At 42.4% G+C, this 24,833-nt stretch overlaps 1 protein-coding gene across 1 annotated transcript in view; it reads right to left on the bottom strand.

Moving 5' to 3' along the window:
- The window catches only part of cacna2d3a (calcium channel, voltage-dependent, alpha 2/delta subunit 3a), a 556,823-nt gene that overhangs the window by 8,344 nt on the left and 523,646 nt on the right, over positions 1-24,833 (bottom strand). The window contains 1 exon segment of the mRNA XM_052017619.1: positions 376-485. Coding sequence (XP_051873579.1) covers positions 376-485 — 110 coding nt within the window.

Here is a 24,833-nt window from a genome sequence, read left to right as displayed (position 1 = left end):
CAATAGCCCTAGGCAGAGAAACAGGAAAATCTGCTCCAGAGTAATTTTGAAATTCTTAAAACAAAGACAAAAATGGAACAGTATCCAAATAGGGGAAAATAATTACACAATCAAATTAAATTTAAATGAAACTGAATAAACTGACGTGAAACAAATAGAGGACACCTGCTTGGGTGTCTTCCAAAATAACTAAATAACAGTCCTGTCTGCTGCCAAGTTACATATGCAATGCTTTGTACAAACAGACACATATATTATACTGAGGTGTTTTTATCATACATCTGCTTTGATACTTTGGCTTGTCCGCACACTTGCATTCACAATATCAAGAATTTTTAAGAACTCATAAAATGCATAGACTATGTAAAAGGATATATATAATTTCTATGGGGTCCATTGTAATTGGTCCAATACTGCATTCACAGCTGGCATCTACAACTACCATAAACAGGTTGCTGCTTGGAATCTGCTGGATCACAAATGACCTACATCAAAAGCAAAGAATGCATTAATCAGGCGTGAGCTTATTATGAAATAGGTATCATTTCCTTAAACATTCAATCATTATACATAATTCCAATAGGTAGTGAAGATAAAATTTACTTTTACATGAAGAGAATTTTTTTGTGGTCATTCCCATTGTGTCACAGGGTAGAAAAGGTCAAAGTTCCAATGTGCATTTGTCAGCAATCCATACTTGATCTGAGATGTCACAAATAGAGGCACAGAATAAGAAATAAGGTGGTTAGGTTCGTGGCGGCACGCACACGCGGAACTCGAACTGCCATCGGGCGCCGCGGGCACATGCGCGGAAGTGCGGCTTGAACTATCTCCCGGGGTCGGACCTTCTGGGAACGTTCTGACGTGGTCGGGGCCTGCACAGTGGTGGGGGCTTGTGGGTAGAGTGTTTTTGGCGTGTTTTGGTGTGGTTGAAGTAAAGTTTTTGGAGATCAGCTCTCTCTGCCTCTGCATTGTTTATTCCCTAGCGCACCGTGATCGGCTACATATTGGCGACCCCGACGTTCCAGACGGCATCTGGAAGCGACGACTCAGCGCCCAGCCATGAGTTCGAGCAACTCACACAGCATGGTTGCTCTGAAGCTCCCGACTTTCTGGGCCACTCAGCCCCATGTTTGGTTCGAGCAGGCTGAGTCCCAGTTCGCCATCAGAGACATTACATCCGAAGCCACGAGGTACTACTACGTGGTCAGCGTGCTCGACCAGGACATGGCAGGCCAGATCATCGCACTCCTATGCCAGCCAGCAATGGAGGACAGGTACCCTCGGATTAAGGTGCTCCTGATCCGTACTTTCGGACTCTCCCGCCGCGAGCGAGCCGCGTGGCTCCTACACATGGATGGTCTGGGCGACCGCACACCATCCGAGCTCATGACCAATATGCTGGCACTCATGGATGGCCATAAACCATGCCTTTTGTTTGAGCAGTTGTTCCTTGAGCAACTGCCAGATGATATTCGCCTCCTCCTCGCGAGTGAAGATTTCAGCGACCCAAGGGGGGTCGCGGCCAAAGCAGACGTCCTTTGGCAGAGCAAGCAACGTGAAGCAGCCTCCATCGGCCTGGCCACGACCGCGCGGCCCAAAGCCAGGCCCCGCAATCGAAGCCGTCAAGACCCACGGGGCAGAAGGACGAAGCTTCGGAACAATGGTGTTTCTTTCACCGAAGATGGGGTTCAGGTGCGCGCTGCTGCTGTCCGCCATGTGCCTTCTGGGGAAACGCCGGGGCCAGCCGTCGCTAATGGCTACGACAGCTGGCCAGCAAGACAGTCTCCTCTACCTCTAGGACCGACACTCCAGGCGGCGCTTCCTGGTAGACACCAGGTCCGAAGTCAGTGTACTTCCCCCCTCGAACATGGACACTCGTAACACGGTCCCAGGCCCTGAGCTCACTGCTGCAAACGGCACCAGCATTCGAACATATGGCTTGCGAACCATCCTACTGCGTTTCGGGTCCAGCCGTTTCACTTGGACTTTCACGTTGGCAGCGGTGTCGCAGCCATTACTAGGGGCAGATTTCCTATGGGCCAACTGCCTCCTGGTCAACCTGAAAGGCCGGCGTTTGGTCCACGCCGAGACATTTCAGACTTTCCAACTCAGAGAAGCCAAGCTACCGGCCCTCCACCTGGATTCCGTGACCCTCTCGGGTAATGAATTCGCCAGGATGTTGGCAGTATTCCCCTCCATAGTCACCCCGCAGTTCTCCATGGCTGACCCCAAGCACAGCGTGCAGCACCACATTCCCACGCAAGGACCGCTGCTGCATGCCCGAGCTCACAGGCTCCCACCCGACAAGCTCCACCTCGTCAAGGAGGAGTTCCGTAAGATGGATGAGATGGGAATCCGCCAGTTCCCTAAGCCCCGCACGGTCAAGGGCCTGCAGGAGTTCGTAGGGATGGTCAACTTTTATCATTGGTTCGTGCCGGCGGCGGCACGCGTAATGAGACCCTTGTTCAGCCTGATGGCCGGCAAGGCCAAAGAGGTGGCATGGGACGCGAAGTCCACGGAGGCGTTCAAGCAAGCCAAGGAGACGCTGGCAAAGGCGACCCTCCTAGTACACCCGAGAGTCGATATACCCACGGCACTCACTGTCGACGCTTCTGACACAGCTGTCGGTGGAGTCCTGGAGCAGCTCGTCGAGGGCCAGTGGTGACCACTCGCTTTCTTCAGCCAGCACCTACGGCCACCAGAGGTGAAGTACAGAGCTTTCGACAGAGAGTTGCTAGCGCTCTACCTGGCTGTCCAGCATTTCCGGTATTTCCTCGAGGGAAGGGAGTTCGCCATCTATACAGACCACAAACCCCTCAACTTTGCACTGGCCAAGATATCAGATCCATGGTCAGCTCGGCAGCAGAGGCACCTGTCCTTTATTTCAGAGTTCACCACGGACGTCTGCCACATCGTGGGGAAGAACAACGTTGTCGTCAACACACTGTCTTGCCCCTGCCTCCACTCAGCGGGCATATCGTCCTCAGGCATTGACTACACAGCACTGGCAGAAGCACAATATTCGGACACTGAGATCCCGGCTTACCGCACCGCCGTTTCGGGACTCCAGTTGGAGGACGTCCCCATCGGCCTGGCCGCGATTCGACTCCTGTGCGATGTGTCTACTGGCAGACCCCAGCCCGTGGTACCAGCAGTATGGAGGCACCGGGTGGTTGACGCGCTGCACGACCTGGCCCATCCGTCCATACGGGCATCCATCAAGCTTGTAGCGGACAGATTTGTCTGGCACGGTTTGCGCAAGCAGGTCAGACACTGGGCCAGGACCTGCGTACACTGCCAGACCGCCAAAGTCCAGCGGCACGTGAAGGCTCCCCTCCAGCAGTTCCAGCCTATGCACAGGAGGTTCCAACACATCCACGTGGACATCATTGGCTCCCTGCCAGTATCCTGGGGCGCCAGGTATATCTTTACCATGGTGGACAGGTTCACCAGATGGCCGGAAGCCGTACCGCTGGCAGACACGTCCACTGAGTCCTGTGCCAGGATGCTCATTGCGAACTGGGTCGCCAGGTTCGGCATCCCTACGGACATCACCTCCAACAGGGGAGCGCAATTCACATCTGGTTTGTGGACAGCACTGGCGCAGCTCCTGGGCACTCAGCTGCATCATACCACAGCGTACCATCCCTAGTCCAACAGTTTGGTCGAGCGGTTCCACCGGCATCTCAAGTCGGCCTTGATGGCGTGCCTCAAAGGCCCCAACTGGACAGACGAGCTTCCCTGGGTTTTACTGGGCATCCGCCCAGCCCCCAGGGAAGACCTGGGCACCTCCTCAGCGGAGTTGGTCTACGGCGCTCCCCTGACGGTCCCAGCCGAATTTGTACTGGGGTCCCGCGGTCCAGGAGAAACTCCGGCAGAGGTGCTGACGAGGCTGAGGGACAAGGTAGGGACCCTGGCACCGGTCCCGACCTCCAGGCATGGTCCCACGCTGGCCTTCACCCCTAAAGATCTCCGGGACTGTGAGTATGTTTTTATTCGCAGCGGCCTACGCAAGTCACCTCTACAGCGACCGTACGAAGGACCCTTCAAAGTGATCTGACACAACGGATCTACGTGTGTCGTGGAGGTGGGTGGCCGGGAAGAGACTTTTACAGTGGACCACCTCAAACCGGCATACCTGGACATTGAGCAGCCAGTGAGGGTACCCACACCCCGCCGGCGTGGCCAGCCACCTCAGCAAGCCACACAGATTGGGGGCTCCACTTCCCTGATGGACGTTTCTGGGGGGGGAGGTGGTGTGGCGGCCCGCACATGCGTAACTTGAACCGCCATTGGGCGCCATGGGCACATGCGCAGAAGTGCGTCTTGAACTATCTCCCGGGGGCGGACCTTCCAGGAACGCTCTGACGTGGTCGGGGCCCGCGCGGTGGTGGGGGCTTGTGGGTAGAGTGTTTTTGGCATGTTTTGGTGTGGTTGAAGTAAAGTTTCTGGAGATCAGCTCTCTCTGCCTCCGCGTCGTTTCTTCCGTAGCGCGCCGCGATCATCTACAGGTTGAACCTTTATAAAACATTGACTAGGCCGCTACTGGAATAGTGCATCAAGGTCACCAGACTTAAGGAAGGATGTGACCATTCCAGTGAAGGTGCAAACCAAACCATAGTGAACGGGGGATGAACAATGAGGGATTTCAGCTGTCGGGTTAGACTGTGGAAGCTGGGTACTTGCTTGAGGTAAACAAGACCATGCTGGATTTAGAAAGGGTAAATTGAGGGAAGGAGTTTAAGATTTCTAACAACTGCAGTTTTTAGCTATTCAATCTCTGGCCAGTTCTGATGTACACAGATTTTCTCTCTCTGCAGACGCTGCCTGACCTGGTGAGCTGTCCCGGCATTCTCTTTTTTTCAAATTACCAGAAGTTGCTGGTGCTCTCTTGCACAGCCCTAGCAGCTTGTTTTCCTCTTTTTTGCCTTCCCTCTATTTCTGCCATCTATCGTAAACATTCTATTTATTCTCTTCATCCATCCCCTTTCTCCGCAAGTTTAAACATACTTATTTTCAAAATGTTTCCCAGTTCTGGTCATTGACCTGAAACATTAACATCTCTCCTCACAGATGTTGCCTGACCTGCTGAATATTCCCAGGATTTTCTGTTTTTCTTTCAGATTTACAGCATCTGCTTTTTTTTTGTTTTTCAGAAATATGGAGAAGTTATTCTCATTAGCTTATGGTTCAAGAAGAAAATGACACAAATTCAATGTGATGGCCAAGACACAGGGGAGTTGTGAGGGACATTTTTTTTTACTCAGAAGTGGTTATACTTTGGACTTCACTTCCTGTAAAGTTGGTGGAAACAATCAAACAAGGTTTTCAAAAGGGAACTGGATATGCATTTGAAGGAAATTAATTTCCAGGAATACAGGGATAAAGCAGGAGAGCAGGACTGCTTGGATTGCTCTACAAGGATTCGGCATGGAAGCAATGGGCCATAATTATTCTGTGAAATCCAGCTATCTCTAAAGGATATTGCTCGCCTTTTCTTAACATTTGTTACCTTTGTTTCCTGTGCTCTGCACAGATTGTTCAAAAACAATCAGAAAATAGGCATTTTCTTGGCAAGTCAGCTACAGGTATTAAATAATGTCTCACAATTACTTTTTTGTCCTATAGGTTTAGCAGTTGAAAGCATATTACTCTGAATAAAGATAGTAGAAATTCTAAAGCATTCCAGAAACAAAATAATCTACTCATACTTACCTACAAGAATCAAACAAAGACATTGGGCAAGAGAATGGATATTACATTGAAAATCAGAAACTATTAAACTGACAGCATTCCATCTTTTCAACATTACTGAAAGACTTATCGCATAAAGAACTCCATTAATGCACTGTATCAAAGTGTAAGCCTTTCTTTACAGACTTCCCCTCCTTTCTTGTACAATGACAGTTCTTTCAGGATTTCATTACCTCGAGTTAATGGCTTTTTGTTTGTTCTCCCTCAGCTAAGAAGAATTAACTTTCCTAACGATTCACAATTTGTTACATAATTTGTATGAATGACAATATTTCAGATGTCATATTTGCAAGGGACTAATCCAATGGCTTAGAATTTCCTGCCAGTGGCAAGACTCCTGGAATTGCAGCTAATCTACATGGTAAATCCTCACGTACTGTAGCTGATCCTCTGGTGTCGATTTCCTGCAAAGTGCAGGCCTGATCCTCAATGACAAGGGGCTACACACACACAGGGCCTTCTGCATTTAAGTGCCAGAAAAGACTCAGCCCATGTCTCTGACATTCAAAACTATTAAACATAAATCAAACAATTAAACTATTTATTTTTTAAAATTTAGTTTTTTTTAAAACTAAGTACAGTGAAATACCTGAATCATTTAAGAACAATTATCTATGAGTATATGAACCTGGAGCAGGAGTGGGTTACTTGGCTTCTCGGAATTGCTCCACCCTGGAGTAAAATCATGGCTAATCTGACTCTAATCTCAGCTCCTCATTCCCATCTACCTGCAGTACTCTTTCATCTCCTTCTTTATCAAGTGTCTATTTATCTCTGCCTTAAAGATATTCTGACTCTGTTTTCACCTCCCTTTGAAGAAGATAGTTCCAAAGACTCACAACCCTCCTGAGAGAAAAAAATTCACCTCATTCATGTCTTAAATGGACGATACTGGATTTTTAAACAGTTATCTCCAGTCTAAGGTTCTCCCATAATGAACTTTTTTCTTTAATTTTTCCAGCCAAAAAGGATAATTTCACATTTTCCCATATTATGTTCCATTTGCCAGATCTTTATCCATTTACTTAACCTATCTATATCCTTTAATACTTCCTTCTGTCCCTTTCAAAACTTACTATCCTACTACAATGAAATCCCAATAATCCGCTATTCCATTATTTGGAAATCCTGATGATTCAGAATCAGGTACACTGGAGAGTCCATTCTCATGCTCACTTTAAGCACATTAGGGCTCCATTCCCTGTACACCCTTTAAACTCACTGGAGCACTTTTCCCAAACTCCTTATAAACACACCAGGGCGCCATTCCCAAACTCCCTTTAAACTTACTGGGTTTTATTTCCCATGCTCCCTTTAAACTCAACTAGTTTACTGGAAAATGTATTGTACTACAGTGTAAAAGGTGCATTAAATGCGAGTTGGCATACTAATAGTGCACTACTAGAATGCAATAGTCTGAAAAAGTCCAGAGGGTGTCAGATTATTGGAGTTTCACTGTAACTTTGCGCCATCAGCAAACTTAGCTACCATAGCTTCAGTGGCTTCAACCAAGTCATTTTATAAGTCATTTAAAGTTGAGACCATAACACCTATCCCTCTGGCACACTATTCATTACACCTTTCTAACTACAAAAAGACTGAATTATCTCCACTATTTATCTCCAAATTCACTAAAACATTTAACCGCACTCAATTAATTCCAAAAAAAATGTAAATTAGCTAATATTTACCTTGGTCTGTCACAACCATTCCTCTACATTCTGATAAATGGAGCCTCTGTTCCTAAGCCAGTTCCAAACTGGGATAGCCTTTTCAAATAGATTCCCTAGTGTAAGTCTGGGAATCTGTTGCAATTTGGAGAGTCCAATGTTGGAGCACAGACTGGAATGGTTAGCAAACAGCTGCCAGCAAATTTGGGACTTCCGTATTCACATGTGAATGTTCCAGGAATCAGTAACCTGATGGAACATGGAATTGCTGGCATTTCTCTACAAAATCCAGGCCAATGTTTCATACCTTAGGTGGCTACAACAGGGACTAATATTAACAACAATATTTGACACGAACATATATCCTACTTGATTAAGTGTTGAACAGATATAATAATGTCAAACCCAGGACTGAGACAATTCCAGCTACAGAAACAGTAAATCTTCAGATATGTTCCTATTAATTTCTACTACTGTAGATTCATGAATCAAAGGTATGGAAAATTGAAAGAAGATACACTCTGGCACTTTAACCTTAGGAAATGGAAATAGCCTACAGTGAAATCTAACAAATCCAAGTATAGAATTACAGTATAATATTGCCATTCACTCCAATAATATAGCTCTGTTTTGTATAAAATGCTTTGGTAAATATACTTATGAGTAGATCAGATTTCAATCATACCAATAGATGGATCTCATGTGACAATGTTCATCTATCAAAAATGTACATAAGTAAATATTATGCCCTTGGTTATTTGTAGAAAAATGAAAAAAAAACAGGATTTTGCATCTCACACTATAGTTATAAAAGTAAATGTATTTCCATATATGGCATGTCTGCATGCAAATCACAACTTTCTGAGCTTTATCAATGGAGGCATAGAGTATAAAAGCAGCAAAGTCATGCAGAAACTTGATAAAACACTGGTCTGGCTTCAGCCAGAATATTGTGCTCATTTCTGGTCACCTCTTTATAGGAAGAACGTGGAGGCATTGGAGAAGATCCAAAGGAGATTCACAAGAGTTGATCCTGGCATGAGGGATTGTAGTTACAAGGACAGACTGGAGAGACTGGGACTGGCCTCTTCTGTGCTATGACTCTGGCTCAGTCCAAAGGTAACGCTAAGTTCTCCCTCATGCCCTTCAGTTTCTGCCTTTCCACACATTCAGATTGAAAGTAACAAATGTACGCAGAATCTGTTGGGGTAACCTGAACTCACAAAGATTGCATTTTGGAATCCTAATGCAACAGGCAGGTACAATCCTTGTCACGTTTAGTGTACGTGACTGAGAACAAATTTTTACCCCACTGGCACTACTGATTTAAGTTTACTTTCATTTTGGACGTTTTCATGGGAAAAGAGTGTTATTGTGGATGAGAGGTAAAACACTGTGGGCAGTCATGGGAATTTTGCTAACATTGCCTTCTTTAAAATGCCCTGGCTCCAATCCCAGTAGGCAAATCTGCTTGTTCCTTCCCCCTCCTCTCCCCTTCCCCTCGCCAACCAAGTCCTTTGCATCAAATCTACATCCCTACACTTGACTCTGTCGTACTTAGGGCTGGAGAGTATAGTGGGCCTGGGTATGGAAAAGAAGCACAAGGTGGCCCAATCTGGCTGAAGTAAGTGCAAAATGTCTTTTCTCTGCAACTTAAAACTCATTTTCTCTCTAACTTTTCCTAGTTCTAATGAAAAGTCATCAGCTTGAAAAATTGATCCTGTCTTTTTCTCCCTCCATTGTTGCTGCGTGTTCTGCTTGAATTTTAAGCCTTTTCTATTTTTACTTTGGATTTCCTGTATTGTAATATTTTGCTTTTGGGTCAAGCCATACCCCAGGTTTACCACTTGTTAAAGCTGTCATGAAGATTGTCTCTGATATTCACAAATATTCAACATATATCAAAAGTTAAAAATTACATTAAAAATGTCTTAAATTATTAATAAAATAAATTAAATATTTTAAACACCAGCAAACAATTAAAACACTTAAATATATTCAACTCAACTCAACTAAATTGGGAAAGGAAGGAAATTATCTTGCACATATGCTTCTCTCTCCATCTGTTTCTTCACATTAAATTGAATGGATCCACTGAACTTTCAGCAGACAGATTTTCCAGCCTAAAGCCCTGGGAATCTGTGAAAGTTTGTGCTCCTCCCTGCTCCACTCTGATAGAGTCCAAAAGCGGACACGGTTATCTTAAGAACATTACATGTCTGGGACTTCTGCCTTTGCTTAGGAGCCTTGAACTTCTGCACATATAGTTTTGTATGTAAAGGCCAGCAGATATGAGTGGAGCCGCCAGCTTTAAGCAGAAGATCTGAATGTTTATTTTAATATAATAATGATACTGTGACTCAATGAATTATTGTGATGAGCATTTAAAGGAATTAGCAGCCAACTAGCCAAGTATACAATTACAATATACATTAAAAGAACTCTAGTGTAGACATCTTGTTTCATTGGTCAAGTGAAACAACACATTACAACAGTGACTAGACTAAAAAATTGCTTGAATGGCTTTGGGATGTCCTGAGATCACAAAAGGTCATAAATCAAAGTTCTTTTTCCTTTCCCCCATGTAATGGAATCTGAATGTACAGAATAATTATTGAAACAGTAACTTTTAATCCAGTTAGCAAAACGTTTCAGTTCTCTAAATCATTTATTTGTAAATTATTATATTCACTGCACATGAAAGACCTGACTTATGTAAATTTGGCATGAGGTTTTTAAAGGATCTATAATTAACTTCACAACTTATACCAGTTTGATGTGGATTAGTTTTATCAAGAGCAGATTTTATTAATCTCCGCTGAAAATCTTTTATGACTTTTGTCAGATAATAATACAGAGATGGTCTTGCATTTATGTTGCGGGCTTTGATGAGCTAATGACATCCTAAAGTGCTTTACAGCTGGTGAAGTAGCCTTGAAGAATGGTCACTTCTGTTAAGAACTATGACAGCCAATTACCACTTGTCAAGATTCCATAAACACTAACACTCTGATAACTTTTTATCAGTTGTTGTTTGGGTGGCAAATATTGACGAGAGGAGAACTCTCATGTTTTTCTTCAAACAATGCTGTGGGATCAACTGAGAGGATAGATGGGCCATCATATCATAAAATATGAGTTCCATCATTGCAGCACTCACAGCATTGTACTGGAGCATCAGCCTGAATTATGTGCTCAAATCTCTGGAACTGAGCTTAAACCCATGACCTACTGACTCAAAGAGAAGATTACTAACACTAAGCCAAGACTAACACATACATAATACACACAGATACTTTCACAACCTCTCCTCAAATGTAATAATCCTGTCAAGGGGTTCCTTTTAATGCTCCAGTTCAATAAAAAATAGCACACTGAAATCAAATAGAACATCAGCATCAGAAATAACAAGGCTGTGTAGAAACTCTGCTCCCATGTCTCTGCCAATGTAGTTCTTGACTAGTTGCCAGGAAGTATATAAGCAGTTGCCAGGTGGAAACATGAACAGATTTTCCCTTCCTCCACTGGAAAACAAATTATTGAACTCAACTAGGATATGAACACAACAGAATGGGGGATTACACTTGTAATCCTCTATATTATGCAATGTTCACAAGTATCCTTAAGAAATCTGCCATTCTTCGCTGGTCTGAATATTAATGTGACTCCAAACCAAAGCAATGCAATTCCTTTTAACTGTCCTAACTAGCACTCAGTTGTACCAATTATAAATAACATGAATAATATTAGAAGGTCCTCTGGTTACTTACTGGATTCTGATATGAAAAAGGTATACCCAAACTCATCATCTCCACAAGGTCCACCGCAATAACTTCTGGGTGCTTAAATTCTGAGAGCTGTGGCACGGACTAGTCAAGAAAAACAGCCTGTGGAGTCATAATCACAGAACCATACTTTTCAGCCAACATCCTATATGCGCTATTACCTCCTTGAGTGTGCCTTGTCTCACCCGCAGGACAAACCTGGCAGAAACGCTAGAGGTATGCAGTTGGGAGGAAATTGCATGGGAGTCTTCAGTATTGACTCCAGACCGCTTGAACTCTCATGCCATCAGGTTTTTCATCTTCTACCTTTTGGCTATGGCAAGAAATGGCCGGAAAGGAAGGGCATCTGGTCAAATATAGGACAGGAAATGTCCTGCTGATGACCACCTGCCAGCCCCCTTCTGCTTTCCATCCATCTATCCATGACCATCAACAGTCTTTGTGGAGACAAAGAATACACTGAGGACACCTTACTTTGTGTAGTGCAGCACTACTACTGAGCTCATTGGAATAGAGTTAAAATGAATCCAGGAGATCAAAACTGTGTTTCATGAGCTATGACAGTATTCCTTCACAATTTGTAATTTTATATTGGCATATCATTGATACTTGCATTACTATGAAGTCATGGAATAAGTGCTGTTTAAAAGAGAACACCAGCAGGCAGATCTAAAAAAAAGAGCTGCCAACCTGGTGAAGCTAAAGGACAAAATGTATGAATAAGACTGGAAGCAGCATGGTATAGTGATCCCATAATTAGCAGATCAAATCTATCCAGTTTTCAATGGTATTGGACAATTGAACAACTAATAGGAGGAGAATCAATGGATAACCACTTCCTCAAATGATAAGACAGCCCAACACATGGGTGTAAAAAACAAGACTTAAGCACTTGCAACCATCCTCAGTCAGAAACACCAAGTGGATAATATATCTTGGCTCCTCCATGAAGTTTCCACTGCCATGGAAATCAGTCCTCAACCAGTTCAATTCACTCTACCTGATATTGCGAGATAACTGAATGGAATGGATACTAAAAGCTCTGGCAACCCCCCAGCTGTAGGCCTGAAGACTTATGCTCCAGAACCAATTGTTTGCCTAATTAAGCTATTTTCACACATCTACACAAGCAGCATCTGCACTCCAAGTGGAAAACTGTCCAGGTGCATCATGCGTTCAAAATCCAATCTGACCAATTGCTGTCCCATCAGTCTACATCATCAGAAAAGTGGTGAAAGGTATTGCTAATAGTGGTACCATGCAACATTAACACATCAGCAATTTTCTCACCAATGCTCACTTTGGATTCTGCCAGAACCACTCAGCCCCAGACCTCATTACAGCCTTGGTTCCAATATAGTCCATTCCAGAAGTAAGTTGAGAATGAGTACCCTTGACAGCAAGGAAGCATCTTATTGAATATTGCATCAAGAAGACCAGTAAAATTGAAGTCAATGGGAATCAGGAGGAAATTGACTGAAGACTGGAGTAACAGCTAAGTACAAATGAAGTTGACTGTGGTTGTCATAGCCAAGCGTTTTAACCAAGGACATTTGAGCAAAAAGTTGGAGCGCAGGGTCCCGGGCTCAACCATCTTCAGGTGGTAAATCAATAACCAGCACTCCATGGGAGGGAAATATTAATTTATGATAATAGGCTCCAGTTCCATTTGCAATGCAGATAATGAAGCAGTGTGAATCTGCATGCAAAAAGGTAAGGAGCAGAGGAAGCACAAACAAGTCCTGCACTCCCTGGCTGACACAAGAGAAAAAGAGGAAGGTAAATTTTTAAAAAAAGGCTCCTTATGACAACTGTCAGGTTGTAACTACGAGTGAGAATCAGGCTGATTACAAAAGCATCAGAGCAGAAGTGAAAACTGATAAGAGAGGCAAAGTGTGTATGTGAGAAAAGATTAGCTGCTAACATAAATGGGATACTAAAAGTATTCTATAAATAACCATATAAATAATAAGTGTGGTGTATGGAGGAGTGGGGACCATTGAGGATTAAAAAAAGGGAACTTGTGCATAGACGTAGAGGGCTTCATTAAGATACCAAGTGAATATTTTGCATCTATCTTCACGAGAGAAGAGATGCTTCCAACGTATTAGTGAAAGAGATAGTTGAGACACTGAATACATTCACAATTGATAATACGGAGGCATTAGAAAAGTTGTCTGAACTTAAAGTAGGTAAGTCAGCAGGGCCAGATGGGATTCATCCTAGGATTCTGAGGGAAGTACAGGAGGAAATCATGGGGCACTGACCAAAATGTTTATATGCTCTTCGGATAGAGTTGATAAGGGCAATACAGTCGATGCGGTGTATATGGAGTTCCGGAAGACTTTTAATAATGTTGCAGAACAGATTATCAGCAAAGTTTAAGCTGATGACATAAAAGGAGATAAATAGGATGGATATGAAATTGGCTAATAGACAACAGAGTGTGGTAGTGAATAGTTAGTTTTGAGCCGGAGGAAGATGAATTGTGATATTTCCCAGGGATTGATATTAGGGCCATGCTTATTTTGAATCCATGTTAATGACTTTGACTTGGGAATGCAAGACACAATTTCTAATTTGCAGATGATAAAAAACTTGGCTATACTGTGAACGGCGAAGAAGATAGTGGTAAACTGCAGCAGGATATTAATTAGCTGGTGGAATGGGCAGACATGTGGGAGATGAAGTTGCATGCAGAAAAATGTGAGGTGATGTATTTTGACAGGGAGAATGGGAGTCAATATAAAATAAAGCATGTGTTCTAAAATGAGTGCGGCAGTGGTGGGACCCGTGTGCACAAATGAAAGTGGCAGGGCAGGTTGAGAAAGTGGCTAATAAGGTAGACCCAAGTCTGGACTTTATCAATAGAGGTATAGTATGTAAAAGCAGGGATGGCGTACTGAACCTTTATAAAGCAGTGGTCCAGACTCAACAGGAGTACTGTTTTCAATTCTGATCACCTTGTTATAAGAAGGCTATGAAGGCATTAGACAGATCCAGAAAATATTTATGAGAATGGTTTCTGGGATGAAAGACTACAGTTGCAAGAATAGATTAGAGAGACTGGGATTGGATAGATTTACAGCAGAGAAGGATGACAGAGTTTTGATAGAAAAATATGCAATGAGGAATGGTCTGCACAGAGCTGGAAAGTGGGGAGGCTGAGCGTGATGACTTGAGGCCGCAGGTACAAAATAAAAGGGAAGAGAAGTGCGAGTTACCTGAGGAAAAACATGTGGTTGGGGTGTGGAATACATTGCCTACAAATGTGGTGGAGGCGGGTTCCACTGTGACCTTCAAGAGGGAATTGGATACATAAATGGTGAGGAAAAGTAAATACATGGAGAAGTGGCAGGGGGTAGATCTGGTAAGTTGCTCTAGTGGATGCTGAAGTGGGCATGATGACCTGAATGGCTTTCTTCTATGATTCTATCCTACATTCAGGTTTACAATAATATGTGGTATAATTTTGAGCCACAAAGGAATCAGGCAATAACCATCTCAAAAAGGGAGAGTCTAACCAGCAATTCTTACCATTCAATCGTATTACCATTCATGAAGCCCTCTGATTACCCTTGATGATGATGTTGAACTGCCTCCTTCAATCACGACAGTCTTTGTAGTGAAGTCACTCTCATTGTGTTATGGTAAAGCAAAGACATTGAGCCCATTTATGGAGGTCCAGATCCTGTGGCTGCCCACAAAGCTGAGAGACCATAAGTAGTGACAAGGCCTCAGGAGGTGAATCCTGAAGCCCTGCCCCAGAAGGCTGCTGTCAAAGGCCTCTGATAATCAGAGATATTTAAAAATAGCTCAAGTAGATATAAATCATTTTTAAAATGCTTAACATACATTAAACTACTGGAAATAATTAAAACATAAAGAGGCCACTTACATGCATTTATTTTTTTTAAATTTAAAGTCAGTGACCCCTTTCAAACACTGTACAAAGTTGCATCCAGTGCCTCAGCTCAGGACATTTGTGCTTCACAGCTGGATTCAGTGCTCAGTCCAGCAGTGTAGTGGAGCTAAGGTGCACTGGTTTGTGAACTGCAGCTCATCTCTGACTTATGCCTTTCAATGCACTGGCACACAAGCCAGAGATGATTATAGTTAGCTGCTGGTTCCTACATTTAGGAGTATATCACATGCACACCCACTGAAAGAGGGAGAGTGTGTACAGGTAACACAGCATCATGTAATGTGGGTTTCATGCTTATCCTATGAATATGATTTACTTATTTGCAAGAAATACAGTGTGTGGAACATGAACAGGAAATCAAGTCTGAACAGCAGGACCCAGCCCTGCAGCTGTGTAATTTAACAGGATTATCCATTACTTGCAATTTTGTTGGAGATTCATTTGGAGCAGAGCTCATAGGAATTAGCAACAGAAAATCAACAGAGCTGACACTTCTGAGATTTCAGCACACTTTGGAGGTGAATGCTTCCATTTTCCTCAGAAATATATGGCTGAGGAAAGGTGCAGAAGCCTGGTGTCCTCTACAAAGGAGGTTGAAGGAGGACACAGAATCACTGTTGACCAGAAAATGGCAAAGGATTCAACTCAATAGTTTGCAAAGCTATTCTACCACCTACAAAGCTTGAGTTTTCTGTACAGAACTACACACTTCTGTACAGTTCCAACAACACCAAAGGATACTGTCTATGAACCATGGTGAGTGGAGCCTGGAGGTATGGAACAATGTCCTACTTTCCAGCAAAAACACCCTACTGCATTACCAGCCCCATTAATCACGCTGATCATTCAATGCACTCCAGCCCTGAAGCAATGCCTACGATGTGTACTATGCCAAATGGATGGCAGCAAAGCTTTCCTCCCAAACACAAGGAAATACTTTGAACTGCACCATCCAGAAAGGCAAGGCTAACTGTTCCTTGAAGACTCCAACACTCACAAGGAACACTGACTTGGAATGTACGTGCAGCAGCCCCCACAATATCAGAGTTCCTCATCACAAGCACTGCAGTGGGTTAGGAATGTGGCTCCATTTACTGCCACTGGCCGTTCAGAATGAGCAATTAACAATGACCTTGAGGCGACACTAAACACCCATGAGTGATAGCAAATAAAAGAAACCCGAATCCTTATGGTGGCACTATTCCCATGTTACCATGCTTCTGTTGTTGATCATCATATTATCCGTATCTGTACAAATCCTGAAAGCCAGAATCAAGCAGATCAACATACCTGAACTGTTATGACATCCAATCAAGATGAAATTCATTAAGTTGGTGACAAAGCATCCTTGTATAAACAGCAGCACAATGGTGGAGCCAGTAGAGCTGGTGTCTTGCAGTGCCAGTGACCCGGGTTCAATCCTGACCTTGGGTCCTGTCTGCGTGAAGTTTGCATGTTCTTCCTGCGGCCGTGTGGGCTTCCTCCTGATGTTCTGGTTTCCTCCAGCATCCCAAAGGCTGGTTAACTGGCCACTGTAAGTTGCCCCTAGTGGGTAGAATCTGGGGCAGTTGATGAGAATATGAGGAGAATAAAAATACGATTCGTGTAAATGGGTGGTTGATGATCAGCATGGACTTGGTGGGCCAAAGGGCCTGGTGTGCTGTATCTCTTTATGACTCCATAATCCTGTAGTAATTGGCTCTTCTTTGACCTTCTACCCCTATGCCACATTCACGACATGGCAGCCACCAAACAGATAATGTTCATCAGCTGGCTACAAAGGGACCTGGGCCAATTTGGACTGCCAGAGGAGTTCCTTTCTCCCCCTACCTCCCTGTGATGATTCACCACACGTAGATCCCACCTGTAAACTATCCTCTTCTCTCTGTTAAATGCTCAGATCGAAGTTGACTGATCCAGCAGTCAGATTGAATATGTGGTATGTCCTTCAGTCTCTAGAGGCTCATCAGCCAAGCCTAGACTGCCACTGCTTCTTAAGTAAAGGAAAGGCACTGCTGTATGATTGCTGTGAGAGCAGAGTGCAAGGGAAAGTAAGGTGTTTTAAATATCTGAGTCTTATAAGATAGAGGAAAGTGTGAGTTGAGGGGGAAGCGTGGTGTAAGAACTCTTACATAAAAGCATGCCATTGTGTTTAATAATCTCTGATCCTGCAGTGTGCTCTAGCACTCTGATTATTACCAGCATCGTGTCCTCAAAGGGGCTAAGCTTGTGAATATGGCAAGTACTACAACTGGTATTTACTAGCCATCTTCTCCAGTAAGATTATAGGAAGTTTGGGGTGTGTGTGTATATAACATATATGGCAGATGAACTTTATTCCTGCTTGCTTGGGCCTTCACCATGTCTGAGGTGAATAAACTTCTTTATCCACTTGGCACATCAGTCCTGGCACTCAGCACTTTAGCGTCCTCCTTTCATTGTCTCTTCCTTACATCAGGCCTCTGAGTGTCCTGACCTATTTCCAGAAAACTACCTCTTCAACGATGATATTGATGCTGGATTACAACTCCTTAAGGGAACGGCTACCACCATATCTTCAAAGGCAAAGAGCAAAGAGTAATACAGCTGAAACTGACATCATCGCTCGAGGATACAGTAACACTAGTCAATTATCTTCATGAATTCCAACAGTATTTATACACAATTTCATAATTCTAGCTTAATTCTTTCATCACCTCTTTCCAGCTGATGAGCAGCTGTATTTTCATATCTTCAACGTAGAATAATTATGCTTCAAAGATTCAGCTGACACTTTGTGAATTTAAATCACAGCTAAGGGAAGAAAGATTAGGCCTGGAGTCAGATGCAAAATATGGAAGCTTCAAAGCTGAACTCTCAGTTTTGAACTGCACTAAAATATATGGAGTTTCTCAGCTTCTTGATACCATTAGCACATCATCTTGAGAAAGAGGTCTCATCTGATTAGCCAACATTCCCTTCTCATACAGTATTTAAGCTTAATTCATCAACATCTGTTGATGTTGAAAAAGCTTCTTTTACTAGGCTAAGTGTGAAACTCAGTAAAATAATCTTTATTTAATTTTGGATTTCACTTGAAATAAGTTGCCCGTAATTTCCCCTCGTCACACATATGAGCCTAGAAATTGTTCCACACCATTTTGTTCGTGTTCAAACTACCCTTTGGGATACCCTAACACTCCTAATTAAAGGTGCATGAAGAGTGGGAGTTTCAACTGCAAGGTTTGGAGAGTGATATTGTTGCATTTCCCTTTGGATCACTGTGCTGAAATTGCCATCTTAAATAAACATATCATCATATAAGCCTCACTCCTCCAGCTGTAGAGGCTATAGCTGCTGAATAAATAGATGCCATAACAATGGGAGGTGAATGGGAAAGGTCACAGAGTCCTGGACAAACTGGTGGAGATAATGCCCACAGGAGATATGTTTTTTGCTCATGGGGATGATGGAGATCTCCCAGGGTCACCACCAGGTGTTCCTGAGAGGAGGTTGCCAAGGAGGTCTCTATAAGGACAAGACTCCACACTATGAATGTCTGCATTTTGGAGAAACCTGCAATGAAGGCAAATACTTATTCCCATTCTGCCTGTCCTTGTGGGCTGAAGGAAAAGTAAATGACATGTCCTCTCCTTGAGAATAATATTTGTACAACCCCCTGAAATCAGCAGTGAGATGTGGTAAGGATCAACAGCAGCAGCCTGAATGATGCTGAGGCTAAGGAGCTGAAAGCAACCGTGACTCTGACCTTCATGGGTAAAACAATCAAATAAGATTGAGATAAGGGAAGGTTTTAGATCTGTGATGATAAAGTATGCAGAACAAGTGTTGGAAAATAGGATTAGTAATAGCAGACTGTTCTGTGAATAAATAAAGAATTGTCATTTCTCAGACCACTGGGATCAAAAAGCTCACAAGAGATGAAGTTTGCATGTAGTGCTACTATTAACATCATTTGGGGGATTAAACACTGGAAAGAATATGCTGGGGAGAATGAAAATCCTGCCAAGAAGGGAGAAGTTTCTGAATGGGCTCAAAGGCACCCAGTAGTTAGTGCAAAATTCCTCTACTCCTGGTTAACCCAATTTCCCAACAACACAATCCTGATGCACTTGGAGAACATAATGAACTTCTTTAAGCGGTTTGGAGCTTAATTTTGCAAACTATTTAAAACATGCACAAAGAAAGTTAGTAAAAGATGCTTAAATGCGAGTTCAAATCTCCAATACACATATTTGGAAAAGTTATGAAACACTTTTTCTCAAACTTTGTATAGAATAATTGGACTAAGATCCATTTTGTAGGCTCTTATGATTACAGTGGGATGAGAAAGGAATCTAAGAATCATACATATTCCATCTAGCTGTAAACATCAGCCTGTAGAAGACATACCTGTGGCGATTGAAGCTGAAAATGAGAAGTGTAGGGCTTCATTTTAGTCATTCAGCTGAGCTGCAGTTCTGGTGTATGAACACAGCTCATTTGTCAGGGCCTGATCAACACCAGCTACTGGTTAGGCCAGGAGACAAGTCCAGGAGGGAAGTGGATGTTATCTGGTAGAGGAGGTGCACGGATTGGCAGCTGCAGTCCTTTAGAAATACCCTATTGGGGTTATCTTAAGAGATACCATATTCCTGTTAGCTTTGAAGCACTATTTTTTATTTTCATCCAATAGTGAGCTCTTGTTAGGCTGCTCATGGGATCTGGACCTACCAATAAGAACTTAGGCATCACAGCTCCTGTTCCAAGCAAATTTAATAATCTGGGTTGATGTTTCATTGAGAAACTTTCATCTATTAATCACATGAATAGTGGACTTAAAAACCTTCTCTGCTAAAATAATTAAAGGTGGTTTCTAAGACTAATGTTACAGAAAATCATCAACTGCAAAATATTTGGAATATCATACCAGAACTGGAGGATGTACAAACGGCTTGACCTGTACTGTTGTTTTCAAAGTATCATGCAAGGAGTGCTGGACATGGGTAGTGTCACATTGGAATAACCTGTATCTCAGAAACCAAATCCTGAAAATACAAATTATTTCCTAGTAATTTTATAGTTTTCAGAAATTTTAAGGAGAATGTATGCTCTCAGGCAATTATTTTATATTATTTCATGTTAGTATGATATTGATGGGTCTGATTTTATGATTTATGAAATAGATATGGAAATTTCTAGCAGCCACAAGATCATTATCATCTATTTGTTTATATGACCAATGGTTTCAGCATCATCATACAGTGTAATTAGAATCTCTTAGTTGTTTTACAGTAAAACTTCAGAACACTGTGCTTTTCATCAAATCTTGGAATATTTCATGAAACGTTCCTGTTTGCATAAACCATGCTTGGGAATACAACGATGTGGATGGTACACAAGTTAGACTGAGTTCTTTTCCTAATCAGCAGTGGCATTACAACATGCAACTTAAAATAAATCCCCACAAAAGTAATGTAAGGAAAAATTTCAAACAGACTTAAGGGAGGCTAAATCTGATTTAACAGAATTGGGTCATGAAATGAGAAAGCAAGCTTAAAGATGTCTGCCTGAGCTTCAGACTTCCTGAACTTCCTGCAATCACAAGTTCCTGATATCGGGTCTGCCTACATGAATGCTACACCTGACAGCCAAGAAGGTCAACAGTTTAATTTCCTGCAGCAGGGCACACTCATGAACAAAGTGAACACATGCTGTGTTAGCTGTTAGCCTGATGTCAAGAATCAGAAGGGCAATATTTTGCGATGCATTTAAACATAACCAATTCACATTTTTCTCCCCAAAAAAATCAGTCACTGGACACTTCTCTTGGGACAATGGTGGGGTGCATGCTTCTTGACCTTTGCAGAAAATGTTGTGAAGGCACACTGACTGCACCATCCATTAGAGTTGCAGGATGTTGATGCTGATGGAGAAGCCATATATTTCTAAGACAGGGTGATGTGTGACTGGGAGAGGAAATGGGGGTTACTAGTAATCCCATTTGACTGCTGTACACATCCCTCTCAGGATGGAGCTTGGGAGGTGTTGTGGGTTGACTGGGTGTTGAAATTCATCTTGTAAGTGGCAAACAATACAGCCAGTCATAATGGTGATGGGGCTGGGGGAGGGGCACAGGAAGATTTAAGATGATGGATGAGGTGCCAACCAAGTAGGATGGTTAATCTGCTGTTTGTTGTGTATTGTTGGAGCTATACTCAGTTGGGCAAGTTGGGAGTATTCCATCATAAACCTAAAGTGATAGCTACATGGTGGAAAGGCCTTGTGGAGTCAGGAAGTGAGTTACATTTCCCATAGTATCTACATCCTAATCTTCTCTTGTTGTCAAAGCATTAAGGTGTTTTGTTCAATTAGATTCCACTGGAGGAGCTACTTGAGGTAAGGCCAAACATATTTTTGCAAGTCACTGAGCCGTACATGGAGCTGTAGGTTTGTATTACTGAATCAAGATTTACTTATGGCACAATCATCAATCATGTCTTCACACGAAAGGTTCCTGCAATGTAATCTTAACTGTCAACTCACATTTCTGCAAATTTAAAAGACACTGGATTTATTGAATAAAACTCCATACTGTATATATTATGGCATACAATGTAGTGATATAATCTGTGCTTCATGAGACAATTTTATCTATTTTGTTAATCAGACCAGTATATTGAATGTAAATGATGCAATAAGACCTTGCCCTGTAAAAGCTCACTTCCTTTGAAACAAAATAAAATGCAACATGAAAAAATGAACAAAAACTGGTGAGATTCAATATGTGACAACTAGTGTAGTGGTTAGCGTATCACTTTACAGCGCCAGCGACCCGGGTTCAATTCCGGCCACTGTCTGTAAAGAGTTTGTATGTTCTCCCCGTGTGGGTTTCCACCGGGTGCTCCAGTTTCCTCCCACATTCCAAAGACGTACAGAATAGGAAGTTGTAGGCATGCTATGTTGGCGCTGGAAGCTCGGTGACACTTACGGGCTGCCCCCAGCAAAAGATGCATTTCACTGTGTGTTTCGATGTACATGTTACTAATAAAGATACCGTATCTTATCTTAAAGCATTCATGCAATATCATTTATTAATTTATTACCAAGAACTGGCAATGTTACTTATGTGAGTTAGTTTGTTTACAAAAATCTGCTTTTTAGTAGCATAATATATGCAATGGTACACTGGTGGCATAATGGTTAAACTGCCAGACTTCTAATCCAGAGACCTAGACTAACAATCCAGAGACCTAAGTTTGAATTCCACCACAGCCGATGGGCAATTTAAATTCAGTTAATAATCAGGAATTAAGGGGAAAAAACACCATGAAAAGGACCAGATTGTTGTAAAAATCCATCTAGTTTACTAAAGCCCTTCAGGGGAGGAAATCAGCCGTCCTTACCCTAGCCTGGCTCTCGAATATTCTTGGAAATGGCCTAGCAATCTACTTAATCGTACCAGTACTGCTTAAACAGAGAATGTATAAACTGGATGGATTACCCAGCATCGAATTGGTCATCAAATTCAGGCAAAGTCGCTCCCAGAAAAGTGAACCTTGCTAAGTTCTCCTCACAACCATCTGGGGGCTGGTGAATAAATTGGGAGTGCTGTCCCACAGGCAGGACAGACCCACAGAAATGGTGGCACAGTGGCATACAGGTGGGAGAGAGTAGTCCTAGGGATCCACAGCATTGACTCTGGACCCCATGAAGAATCATGGCATTGGGTCAAACACAGACAAAGAATCATCCTCCTCGTTATCACTTACTGTCCTCCCTCAGCACTCACAAGGACTGTGTAGTGGTCATTTCTACCAGTGTTATCATGGGCAGATGTATCTGCCACAGGTAAATAGGTAAAGACCAAGTAAAGTTGGTTTATCCTTCATGTCCGTTCACTCACTAACTGCCGTGGACTCGGTATGGATGCTAAGTCTTTTAGAATTGGTAGATCTACCTTGGTGATACTACCAAGCCTCTGTTAGTGATAAGTCCCACACCCAAGCATTTTCTGTGACCTTGCTTCTTGTTGTGCTTCTTCCAAGTGATGTTGCTTTCCATGCCCTAATGTGAACTCTGATACATTGTAGAAAATAAACAGTGTGATCTCCTCTGCATGAAGAATATGCAGGGTAATTACTTTGCAGAAGTTCAGTCTGCAAGGGCAACCCTGAGCTTTCAGTCACTTGATACATCAATTCCCTCTCTTACTTCCATTCTGACCTGCAAGCTGATCTCCTAAACTGTTCCAGCAAAGCCTGACTTAAGCCTGAGGAATAACATCTTCTGTCGAGGCACATTGCAGACCTCAATTTCTGATGACCAGCTTTTCCTATTGATTTAGAGCTATCCAGTTTTGAAGTAAGTTCATTCACCTTAAGAGAGAGTTTTTTCCCTCTCCACATATGTAACCTGACTTGCTAAGTTTTCTCAGTATTTCCTTTGGCTTCAGATTTCCAGCAGCTACTGTGTTTTGCCTCTCACAGTTCCAGCCATCATTTACCTATTAACTCGGCAGCCCCAAAGCTATTATGTCACCTGCACAAGCTTGGTCTCCACCCCATCCTAGGCCTTTTTGTTGTTCTCTCTGCCTTCCCCCTCCCTGCAACTTAAAACACACTTGTTTTCTCACTTCTCCAGTTCTGATGAAAGGTCATTGACCGGAAACATTAACTCTATTTCTCTTTCCACACAAAGCTGCCTGACCTGCTGGGTATTTCCAGCACCTTCTGTTTTTAATTCAGTTTATTGGTTCTACTGACAGTTTTATAGCCAATTATTTCATCAGAACAAATTGATTGAATTAACTCACTGCTATTTTAATTTTGCTTGTCTACCTTGTAATATACAAATGTTAAGGTATCCTTTTCTGGATTTAATCAATTTAAAATAGAAATTGTTAGCTTTTCACATTTAAAATTATAAAACACATTCAAATCTATTTGTAATGATTCAGGTACACTGCACTTGCTATTGACTATTCAATGAAATTATGTGCAAATAATTATTGATATCCGTGTTACATTAATTTTATATTATAACAGCAAACACTTTTTTAAAGAGATTTGGATCATATGCACATGGGAATATTTTAAATGCCTTAAAATATTCTGAAGGTTCAATGTTTAATTCCCGTTTGCAAAAATACTTAAAATATTGATATCAATAGAAAATGAAATTAAATATCATTAGCTCTGTTTAAAATGTGGAAGGTAATTTTCAGTGCTGAGAAATAATGTAATCATGTCAGGACAAATAGGCATTCTGCAGAGTTGCTCACACTTGAATCTATAGGATAGCAGTGGTTTTTAGATGTTAAGCTGCCCTGTCTCTTTAAGTCCATTGCTGAATATTCCTCAGGGAAGGTAATAGAAACAGGGAAATTCAGGTAATTGTACTTGCTTTTAATCCTAGGGTCAATCAAAGAGCAATTGTCACTAGTTGTAAATTTTTGGCTCCAGGACAGAGGAACCTATCGTGAAATGGCTGACTTGATTTCTCAGACTTTTTATGGATTGTTTTATATCAGTAATAAAATGTGACACTTCCAGCGTCCATGCCTGCAGTGACCATATTTATAATGAAAACTGCTTGAGAAAACTATAAGTGCATTATTCTGTCAGTGGTGGTATTGCAGAACCTCCACTGGCAGGGCAGTGTAACTACAGGTTAATAAGTTTACATTGATAATTTGCACAAAAATGTGGTGATATA

Source organism: Pristis pectinata, chromosome 6, assembly GCF_009764475.1.
Source record: "Pristis pectinata isolate sPriPec2 chromosome 6, sPriPec2.1.pri, whole genome shotgun sequence".
Classification (NCBI taxonomy): Eukaryota; Metazoa; Chordata; class Chondrichthyes; order Rhinopristiformes; family Pristidae; genus Pristis; species Pristis pectinata.
Note: the sequence above shows the minus strand (reverse complement) of the source record. Positions and strands in the feature narration are given on the sequence as shown.